This window comes from Ptychodera flava, chromosome 20, assembly GCF_041260155.1.
Source record: "Ptychodera flava strain L36383 chromosome 20, AS_Pfla_20210202, whole genome shotgun sequence".
Classification (NCBI taxonomy): domain Eukaryota; kingdom Metazoa; phylum Hemichordata; class Enteropneusta; family Ptychoderidae; genus Ptychodera; species Ptychodera flava.
The window spans coordinates 36,675,627-36,687,758 of record NC_091947.1 but is presented as its reverse complement, the minus strand read 5'-3'; the positions used below and the strand labels follow the sequence as shown (position 1 = coordinate 36,687,758).

The following is a 12,132-nucleotide window of genomic DNA, read 5'->3' as shown; positions in this document are numbered from 1 at the left end:
CCTGTGCCTTTACTAATGGTTTGCATAAAAAAGCTGTTTGACTGGCTCATGGTACCATGTTAGGAGTGATGAATTTGATACATTGAGCACAACTCTCAATCCACCGTGTGATGGATGTTTGTAAATGTGATAACTAGCAATAATGATCAGTAACTACCAGTCTATAGAAGCTATTGGGATGGGTATCCATCCGGCGACCGGCGTCAGTCTGTATGTATGTATGTATGTCCGTTTGTGAGGCGTCCGTCCACTCAAATATCTTGAGAACCGCAGTACTTACTGATTTGATATTTATTGTGTAGATGATAAATATGATTTTGAGAAACAATTTTTTTAATTTTTTGATATTGATGCGCCAAAAAAGGCATTTTTGGTAAAAAATCATCTTCTTCATAACCGCAGGTCAGACAGCTTTGTTATTTGGTATACAGGTCCCTAGGGATAACCCAACTTAGATTTGTTCAAATTGTGATGAAATATGCAAATCTGTATTTTTAAGGATTTTTTTGGTCATTTTTGGTCAAAACTTTATATCATCAAAACCACTTCTCTGACTGCTTTGATATTTGGTATACAGGTTCCTACAGATGAACTAAATATGATACATTGAATATATGACGAAATCTGCTATTTTGTATTTTTGGTGCAATTTTTGCTATTTTTGGTCAAAAAATGTGTTTCTCAAAAACTACTTGTCTGATGCCTTTGATATGTGGGATACAGGTCCCTAGGGCTTGTCTTAGTGTGATATACTGAAATTTGATGAAATCTTCAATGTTTGTATTTTTGGGTCAATTTTTGCCATTTTGGTCAAAATATTTGTTTTTCAAAAGTTACTCATCTGATAGCTTTGATATTTGGTATACAGGCTCCTAGGCTTTATCGTAATATTAAAATTATGATGAAATCATCAATTTGTATTTTTACAGCTAATTATGCCATTTTTGGTCAGGCCATCCTGAGATGAGCTATCAAAGATATCCTCCGTCTTCATCAATACATGTGTCACAAAAAGTTATTGTCTACATAACACAGCAGAGCTCTGTCAACTGTTGGGTTGTTTGTTTTTTAAAAACCACTGGTCAGACAGCTTTAATATTTGGTTTACAGGTCCGTAGGTTGACCTTAGTGAGATAATTTCATACAGTCAGGAAATACTTAATTTTGTATCCATGTCTATAGTAGCTTCAGGGACTTTGGCCCTATGTTTTAAATTGGTGCAATATTTGTAATTGGATGTTTTCCTTTCGTACATTCTTGCAGGAGTCTGCAAATTTGTAAAGCAGTCTCCAGAAGATACTTCCTGGCTAATGCAGATGACAATACGGAAAAAAATACCAATAAATATTATGATAAGGTCAAAAATATCATCTTTGATGAAGTACAAAATTTCAAAGACAGAGACGGAGACTGGTATTCATTAGCAGAGAAGATCATCAAGACTGGAGACAATGGACGTGATTGCCATGGTTACCTGTGGGCCTTTGTTGATACTTCTATACAGGTACATAAATTCAGAACTGGCATCCCAGATCTCACCAATAAGATGACCTTTGAACTCACTAAGGTGTTGAGAAGTTCAAAAGAAATCTGCGGCTTTGCTTCAAAGTATTTCAACTCTAATGATGAGACTGATTCAGGACAATTAGGTTGTGTAAATCAATACCCTGGTAGAGAAGTTCAATTTATCTCTTGTCATTCTGATTGTATCAAAGATGTACTACCTCAGCTTATTGAGCAGTATGCTAATCAGGGTTACCAAGCAAAAGATGTGGCCGTCTTGTTCAGCAAGAGAAGGGAAGCCGAGACTTGGCAGGGTCTATCAAGCAACGCACATATCAACACTGTCAAACACTTCAGTGGCTTAGATAAACCAATTGTTATAGGTGTTCATCCAAAAGTGAATCCAGTAACTGCAGATTTTAACAAATTTATGTTAAATTTGGCATCTCGTGCATCATCTGAATTGGTGATTATCTCAGCAGATGAATCTGACAACTCCAAACTTCTAACTCAAACTGATTGTAAACAAATGCAGTAATGACAATTGACTCTCTTAGAGGCTGTTATCTGCGACTTGGGTGGTGTTCTCCATGTTTACTTGAAGTTATTATTCAGGGATAGTGCATTGGACTCTTTGTCCATTCTTGGTATTTCATCATCACAGCAGTGTTAATCCATTCTTGATATTTTACAACCACAACAATGTAAACCTCATTCCACTTTTATCAAGACCGTATTGTTCAATTTGTGGGAGATATGACAAATCTGCATAAGGTATAAATCAGAAAGATACTCTGAAAAACTTATTTGTGATTATGGAAGCTCCATGCAGTATTTCATTTTTTTGTAATTCAGTATTTTCATACAGACCTGACATGCCAATACAGTCCATACATCTGATATAATGTCAGATGGATCTGTCTATCTTCAGACTGTTATTCTATAAATCTAATTCTGAAATCTGAAGCCCCATGGAATATCAAACTCCAGTCTGAAAGGACACTAGTTACAAAATGGCACCCCTCCTGATTGTTGAAAGGTATCCAAGATTTCAATGTCTTGAACAGTTGACTTTTGTTAAGTAGGACTAGGGTGCAATTGTTTTTAGCTTTCAAAGTAATATCAACCCTGCTGCCAAGGAATCATGGTAAATATTTTATAAAATTGTAGATGAAATTATAGCTTAACTTGCTATTGTTCTTAAATATTATACATTCACATGTTTTAATGTATTCTTTGCGTAAATGGTTCTAGTAACATACCAGGTGAAAATAATAATTGTGGTCTTTGATTCCGATGGGAAGACAGCAGAAACAAGAGACAGCAATGCAATTACAGGTCCAGTCTATATAGTTGATATCAGCAAACAATTGTTACTTGGAAGACCATTTGGTGGGGTAGCTAGCAGACATGCTTTCATTTTTTTCAAATTTTACTCCTATAATCAGGTCACTGATGTTATATATAAACAAATTATTTAATGAATGTCACATTATGACCATCAAGATTTTAAAAAACCTGAAATTTTTGCTAGTTATAAAATGTACCAGTCAAGCTCGAGCAAGGTAATGAGATCACCCAGCACGGACGGCTGCAGCTGCCACATGTTTACTGGCTTTCATAGCCGTGTACTCGTGTGCGGGATACAGGGTAGCCGTACATATCCACAGAGTTTTTGTGCAGTTTTTATATGCTTGCTAGCTACTCGCGTGAGGGGATTTGCCGACACAAACCATGTATCTAAGCTAATCCCCTGGAAAATTTCCGCGTTACCAAATTAATGGCTTATGACTCCCCAGAGAGTAAATAAACTACCGATCAAGTAGACCCAAAGATCACAATGTTTATGATTATGATATCATCCGTGATATTTGTAGAGCAATCACCGATTGATAGTCAGTTCACACCTCAAGTAAGGTATCTTTTCATATGGAAATGATTTCGAACCTACAGCGTTTGTGCAGGGGAATCTTGGCATGAGTATGCAAAAACAGCGAAAAAAACAAACAATCATAAACGAAACGGAATTGCTAAATAAATGTCAGTAAGACAAGTGTCTACTGAGAAGTGTACGGCCACATACAAGGTAGTCCCTCTCTCGCAGTATAGTGCATTTTTCCACTTGTGCTTTTGACAACTTTACCGAGAAGCCAGACTGGCAGATTGTATTGGCCAGTGAGGTAACACAATCTGCCAGTCTGGCTTCAATATCAATATTAATATCGTAAGATTAGCAATTGCAGGAATCGAAAATGATAATAAGGCAACATCTGACATTATTTATTGTATTTAACTTCCTAAATTGTAAAATACACAGTGTGGAATATTCAAAATTCAGTTACTCTTGATGGGATTAAAGTTTCCCTTCAATCCTATGTTATGCAATTAAAATGTTATCTTTTCTCATGGATGAATACATTATATTTCACTTATAAGATGATGAACAAAACTGAGGATTTTATCACAAAGTTTTCAAGCCTTGTAAGACTTGAAGGAGAAGAATGCATCTTGAATGTATTCATATGATGATCTTTGTAATTAAATTTAAACAGCTAATTAGTTTTTGTTTGTTTTTTGTTTCAGACAAGACGCATTGTACTTTTAATGCATTCATAGTTGTGTAGATTTGTTTTATTTGCGACAATGTTGAAATAAATATATCTTTTTTTTAAAAAAAAAGAATAAGAGTTGACCTTATTGAATATTAAATTTGTATAGGCCAGAAGGAATAAAAGCAATATGCCCAATGATACTGTTGTCATGATGATAGCCCAGAACAGCTGAAAGATGACACATCACCTTGACGTGATTGGTCACGCTAAAACGACGTTTTGACTTATTTGATTTAAAGTCTGGTACCGTTGTATTGATATATAGTAAAAGAAGGATGTCTTGCATCTGCCTAAGTGTTTTCTTTACTGTGAACATTTGAGGACTGGGACTTTGTCACAACTTATATCATCAAAATTTCAAATAAAAAATGCCAAAACAAGTGTTTTAGAATACACATCAGAAGGGGTGGACGGAATTTGTCACATATTGTAATCGCGGTGGTCTCCCTCCAGTATACACGTTTTGTCTCACATATTCACATCCTCTATTACTTCGAAAGTTTTTGAATAAGTCATTTTGAATAAGATTGAGTTGTTTCAGTCGTTACTTGGATCTCACCCAATTTGGTTTTAAAACTTTTCATTCTACTGATATGTGTATGTTTGTCCTGAAAGAGGTCATTAGCTACTATAGAAGTCATGGTAGCAATGTTATCGTTACTTTTATGGATGCTTCTAAAGCTTTCAATCGTGTGAATCACTGGTCATTATTCAAGAAGCTGATCAACCGTAATGTTCCTATTTGTTATGTGAGATACCTTTTAACGTGGTATAGAAAGCAGAGAATCTCTATTCGATGGGCTACTGTATTTCAACACATTTTACTGTTAAAAACGGAGTGGAGCAAGGTGGTGTCTTGTCCCTAAAATTTTTCAATGTGTATATGGACCATCTGAGCCATAGATTGATTAATTCTAAGGTTGGTTGCAACATCGGTGGTATTTTTGTTAACCATCTGATGTATGCTGATGATATATGTCTGATAAGCCCTTCAGCGAAAGGAACTCAGATACTTTTAAATATTTGCAGCAATTATGGCAATATTCATGATATTGTTTTCAATACAGAGAAAACTCTATGTATGTGTATAACTTTCAAGGGATGTGTGATTGAGCATATTCCAGCTGTTTATCTCAATGGAGTTAAACTGGGATTTGTTGAAAAGAAAAAAACACCTCGGCTATCTGTTGACAAATACCTTCAGTAACAATTCTGATATCGAGCGTCAGAGGAGATCTTTTTAGGTCTCTGCTAACATACATAACTTTTAACTTTTGAGAACATTTTCTCTGTGTTCTCAAAGTGTTAAGGTGGTTGGAAAGGCTATTTTTGCACCAATTCTTTTCTCAGAGTTAAGTCAAGTTTCAAGTGTTAGAATCAAGATATTTAGTTCAAATTTTCAGGATAACTCCCTTGTTAATATTTTCTCCAAAAAGTATAAAAATTGTATATTTGCAGCCATGATTTTGAAATAAGACACCAGTAAATATTAAAATTTAATTTTCATATTTTTTTTACATATTTGAATTTAATAATAATTTGATAGTATTAATATTACCAAATTAGTTATAAATATGTTGACACTATTAATTGTAAGATTTGTACGGCAGGATTTGTAAATAAAATTTGTTTTTATGATTTTACATGGGTTTATATATCAAAAAATTATTAAAAATTCTTTAAAATTTCAAAATGTGATTTTTCAAAAAGTACTTCAAATACAGGAAAATTGTGCCGTACAAATCTTATATGTAACTTTGTTAATAGGCTGTAAAAATTCCATATCCATATCTCATTTCAAAGTTGGATTAAATTGGTGTACAATTATGTAGGAAAACTGTTATTCTGTCAAAAATGTTGAAAACAAGCCATATTTGCACCCCTCTTTTGAAGTCATAGAGCATTTTTTTTGGTTAATCTCACTTTTGACACCTCTTTGACACTCAAAGAATCTAAAAATGCATTTACAATAGCAGTCACTCACTCTGAATGCCAGCACCGCCTTGTCAAACTTTCCTGAAAAACAGCAAATAATGACTTTCCCTTTTCAAACATTTTATTAAAAGCTAGAGGACCTCTACCACAGTTAATACACTATAGGACTCCCCAACTTCTTCTTATTTGGTCAGTTTTTCAGAAGTTTTAACAGGCTGTAACTCTGCAATGCCTTTGTGCCCAAATGTCTAGTTTTTTTTATTCCACAGAGAATGTTGACTACTTTTATATTTAATAGTTTTGTTGAAATTTATACCTGACGCTCTAGCCTTTCCAACCACCTTAAGTGTAAAATATTTGAAGCATATTGTTATCAATTGTATGGTGGTAACTTATGGGTCAGCTATAATAAAAGCGCCCTGAAACAATTGAAAGTTGCTTACAATAACGCTGGTTGCATATTCCTACGATATGACAGACACAGCAGTGCTAATACTATGTTTGGGTATAATAGGATTGACACTTTGGTTAGAAAGCAAATCAACAGTTTGATGAAAAGGATTTCTATGAATGAAAACTTAATTATACATAAGGTGTATGATGTTGTGTACTTCACTTCTGACTTGAGGAGAAGATGGATAAATTCATTCTTCTAAATCTGAGTTTCTTTGCACAGAAATATATCTTCATGGTCTAACCTAGCCCTGCGTACGATGCCTGTGTGTTCCGCTACAGCTAATAGCCCCGCTCACCACAGCCCTGCAAAGACCCGTACGTAGAGTTGGTGACTTCAAATCCATTTTTGGACTTGACGTAAAAAGCCAAATTACTGCCGAAATTCAGCGTTCTTGGGCCCAAGTCGTATCCCTGCCTACCTCAGCTACTCGATCGCTTCCAAAAATGCCAGTCTTTTATTCTTTTTTCGTAAATAACCGTCGATGTCGGCAACTCTCTCGCTAGCCCTGCGTACGTACGCAGTGTACGCTGTGTGTTAGGAACGCACACAGGGAATGCACAGCGTACACTGCGTACGTACGCAGGGCTAGCGAGAGAGTTGCCGACATCGACGGTTATTTACGAAAAAAGAATAAAAGACTGGCATTTTTGGAAGCGATCGAGTAGCTGAGGTAGGCAGGGATACGACTTGGGCCCAAGAACGCTGAATTTCGGCAGTAATTTGGCTTTTTACGTCAAGTCCAAAAATGGATTTGAAGTCACCAACTCTACGTACGGGTCTTTGCAGGGCTGTGGTGAGCGGGGCTATTAGTTGTAGCGGAACACACAGCATCGTACGCAGGGCTAGGTCTAACCCATCAATGAATTTTTCTTGATGTCACCATATTTGTATCATTTTTATTCTCCCAATCCTGTAATGATTTATATGTATGGACATGCTCATTGTCCTAAATAAAGTAATAACATAAACATGAGGATCTCGCGCAGTCTCGCTCACCAGAGGGCGCGTGAAGTTGGCCGTGACGTGGGGAGTACCCTTTTTTTTAGGTCCACATTTGCTGTATCCTTGCTGGCTGGACTTCAATTATTCGACTTTAAGTTGTATTCATAAAACAAAATTTTGACCGCCAATGTACGTATTGCTTGATTAGTTTTCTTGATTAGTTTTGTCGCATGAATCTTTCGCGCAATTTTCAGCCGAAATAAACTATCACATGAATCTCAGTACGCAGTCAACCTCACAGACGCCAGTGGGTTGGGTAGTCTGCTAGATCGATCGATTTCCTGCTCGATCTGTCTGCCACTGCAACCTATTTAGAAGTATTTAGGTTGCAGTGGTGGGCAGATCGAGCACGGGATCGATAAACCGAGTAGAAAATCGATCGATCTTGCAGACTACCCAACACATGGGCACCTTTGGTCAACTTGAACCTCCCTTTTGCAGTCACGGTGTTGGTACGGCCGTCTGATCCTGCCATAATTGCCGGGGTGGGATGGGGACGAGTTTCAACCTTGTCTTGGTGCAATCATGCACTTAAAATTTCGAAAGATAGCAATAAATTTGCAGCCAATTTACATCATATATCCATTTACGCAAAAGGAATTACATTATAATATCGCATGTTTTGATTGTAGCTGTAGAAAAATCTCATCATGAGAAAAATGGAAAAATGTATTGTGCTTTCTTAAATATTAAGTCATAATTAATGACTTGATTTTATTGTTTTAAAAAAGTGAAACACTGTAAATGCAATTCTGCCACCGGCTCCCCCCATCAAGTGACGTAATCTTATGACTCTTGGATCATTTCGCCCTGTAGATGCAAATTAAATACATGAACACCCACCCATAAATTCAATAAGCACCTAACCTTAATGTCAACTTTCATTTTCACAATACTTAGATCAAATTTAGTTTAACTCGAAGAAAATCTGGTAATTTATTGCATTCGTTAAAACCTCTGTCTGAAATACGAGTGTAATTACGATTTCGCGGATTGCCTAAAAGTGGACCAGTGAGTGTAATTTTTAAAGCTGTCAACAATTTTCACAGAATTCATTTCATATTGGTTGCCGTTATGTTTTTCTCAATTGCAAGAGCTTTTCTTTTGAGGCCAATCAAATCAAAGTTCATGAGAGTGATTTTCACTTGCCTATAGTATAATCTAAACCCTGCCTCGGTAAGTAGTAACTATTCCATATCAGCGAACATCGAAAATGTCAATTTGTACAGCTGCATTTTCGTATACCTGAAAATCATGCCATCATGACGGCACGAAACTAGAAGCTAATTTACGAAACCCCATTAAATTTTGTCAACGGCACAAGTCATTTCATCTACAATTTCAGACACATGCAAATTAACTTTCAACATGGGAGATGAAATCAATACTATTCTTCTTCTTCATCACGGTTTTTAATTAACGTTAATTCACCTCATATCAAAACTTTATTGTTTTACGTATGAGTGAAGTGGAGCGATCTCTGAAATACATTTGTCGCTTTAGACTTGAAATCACTTTACAGTTGGATAGTTTCAAGGGGTCTAACTATAATCTTGAAAAATACTTACAGAAACCTAAAAAATGCGAACCTGAAGAACAGTCGAGCATTTGCAAAAGGCTTTTTGACGAATGTATTAAGCAAAGTCTAACTTCATCGTTATTGTAATTTTCTTTTTGTTCCTTGAACCGAGTAAATTATTTATTTAATTTTAATGATACTGATTGTCATCATAAACACATTTAAAGACGACATTGGACCTGTTTTGGTGTCCACTTGCTAAGTAACATAACGTTCGGCCATGACCTCTGCATTAGAGAGACATCTTTGTCTTTTCAGAACAGTAAATTCCTCCGCCATACCAGCCGTACATCATCGCCTCTGATTCAACTCCATAAATTCCAAGCCTATTTCCTCTCTTGTACGCTCACAACAATGTAACGGAAACATACCAGGTGTTGAGAGGACACTAATTCCGACAGTGCCTAACAGATATTGACGCCAAGTCCTTTGCAAATTTATGCCCTGCTACGGAACCGAATCATGGATGGAGCTTTGTTTAAATAGGAGAGCATTGCATGAATTTACCAACTCTTACGAACTGTTACATTCCACAAATGCATTGTAATGCGCCGGCGTAATCGATCAGCGCAGATCGTCCGTTTCCGACTTCTTACATACCCGTGTCTTCAGTCTAACAGACAAAGAGGGAAACGTTCGATTGACTTGATATCGGGTTGTGAAAGAAGAGTATAATATCATGAAAATCGACCTGGCAACAATTCCATCACAAATTAAAAAAACGTTTTACTTCGATGAAAAACGAAGTTCATATGCGATAACCCGGGCGAGTGTCTTGCATTCGAAATCCCCGACAGACAGACGTTATTGGCAAATTTTGAGTGACTTAAACAGAACCAAGCTTGCTGACTGTGTATAATATAATAAAGGGAAAGCAACTCCGCATATCCTTCGTATCTTGGTTGTTTTCGTTTTTAATATGTATGATAGTGTAAGTGTATATTATATTTGGCTGCTGATCATTTAGCCCTGGCGAGACGTACCCGTAATCTACGTGTCTTGCTCAGAACCCGCACTAGGGTTGAGAGACAATATGTGACACTGCGACCCTTTTACGCTTCGCTTTGTAAACAGAGTGTTCTTCATCAGTCGCTTAAAATTCATCATTTTTATCATTATCATCATTTTAATTTTAATGGATAATCAGCTGTATGCACAACAGAGCGAAACATCAACTACACTCACAAATGACACAATGAAAATACACTAAATGCAAACAACCAAGATATGAACGATGTGTGGCGTTGCTTTCCCTTTATCGCATGTGTCCACAGCTAGCAATAATAGTCTGATTGTAACAGAAAATTTCACAACATTGGTAAAATCTTGCACACTATAATTTTGGTGGGAAAAATTGCAGCGCTCAAAGGGTTAATGTTTAATTTAGGAGACAATTCCTATTGTTGATGTTTTAGTGGCAATCCGCGGTTATAAAGAGCTCTGGTTTTCATATACTATGTTCTCCCTTTTTAACCAACTGTTTATTGTTACTATTTTTGACAAGAGAGTATGGATGCACTCTCACATATTGACAGGTATTCTGAACAGTACAATTGTTATACTTGTTGTTCAAAATTCCGGCTTACGTAGCATGGGTGAACACTTCCCATGCTTTGAACCACAAGAGCTGACCAGATATCAGTATGTTTTGTGGGTACTTTAAAAACTAACAAACAGGTTTGCAATCACTTTTTTCTGGTAAGACTTTAAACTTTTAATTGTATCTTTTGAATATCTAGATACTCTTTATGGATACCTAAGCTTATCCTTTCTACGAATTGCATCACTGGAAGTCACGGCATTTTTTGCACCTGCTCTGAACACTGACAAGTTAACAAGATATTGTGTTCGTGTCGACAAATTAAAATCTGAACACTGACAAAATGGCAAAATGGGAACCAAATATTACTTACAGTTGTAGCAATTAAATTCTCTATGATTAGTTATTGAGTAAAGGTATATTTCGCTACTAAAATATGAGGTTCATTCTGAAAATTCTGCAATAATAATATTCAAATGTCACAAAACTCTCTTGACCAGTCGGAAATGTGAAGGTAACACCCAGTCATGTTGCCCTAATTACTTCATCAATATCCGTCAAGTCAACATATTGCATTATTACAAATGACAGTTTCTCAGAGCGTGTCAGCATCAATCTCACAAAGCTATACGTGATGTGCTTTCATGACTGCCGAGAAACTTGCAATAGTTACAAAACGTAACTCAGAATGAGTTTTTTTGGTTTTTCTTTGAGGGGTGGTATTTTTTTGATTTCTTGCAATTCGATGTCTCTGACTAACATAGCTGTTACACGCATTCGGAAAAGTCAGTTCGGAAAAGTCAGAAGCAAAAGGTATATTATATGTCTTCATAGTTATGTATTCCGTTTCAACACATTTATTTGCCTGGCAAAAATGTGTCATGCCTAGGCCGTTGGTGAATTTCTTTTTATATATTGACGTAATGATTAAAAACATGACTAAATTGAAAAACATCACTGAACATGGTAAAAAAGAAAGATGCGGATGATATACAAGTCGACCAAACAATGCATGACCCAAAGTCATTAAACTTTACTGACACTTGTTCACAACTGTTTAGGAAATTTGCATGTGCATTGTTTTACCGACTCTAATTATTTGACTTGAATAAATTATTTCTGAACTGAAAGAATCTTACTCTTCTTTGTTTCAGCGTCTTGACTTTTTGATCTAAGAAATACTGCTCATAATTAAGAGTATGGCTATGGTGATATTGTCTATGGTGAAATTTTCATGGTGGTATTTTTAAGGCAAAATTTTCATGTTTGGTCAAACACTCTTCCTCTTTGAAACTACTGATACCACTGCTTTTATTTATTTATTTATTTATTTATTTATTTATTTATTTATTTATTTATTCGGATAACCAACAGGAGTAAATTCCCAATTACAGGCTCCGCAAAACATAGAAAATACATAAAATAGAGACAAACATACAATGGACGCAAAGGACAATTACAAAGAACATACAAATCATGAATAAAAATAATTTATTACACTTGT

General features: G+C 35.9%; 1 protein-coding gene across 3 annotated transcripts in view; it reads left to right on the top strand.

The window, feature by feature from the left end:
• The window catches only part of LOC139120851 (schlafen family member 11-like), a 74,570-nt gene extending 70,397 nt beyond the window's left edge, over window positions 1-4,173 (top strand). For 2 of the 3 annotated variants that reach the window (XM_070685451.1, XM_070685449.1), the window contains one exon: window positions 1,264-3,498. In XM_070685451.1, coding sequence (XP_070541552.1) covers window positions 1,264-2,041 — 778 coding nt within the window. In that variant the 3' untranslated portion in view covers window positions 2,042-3,498. Of the gene's footprint in view, window positions 1-1,263 lie in introns of all 3 variants that reach the window. The other variant, XM_070685450.1, reaches the window with a different exon arrangement.
• The last annotated feature ends 7,959 nt before the right edge of the window (window positions 4,174-12,132 follow it).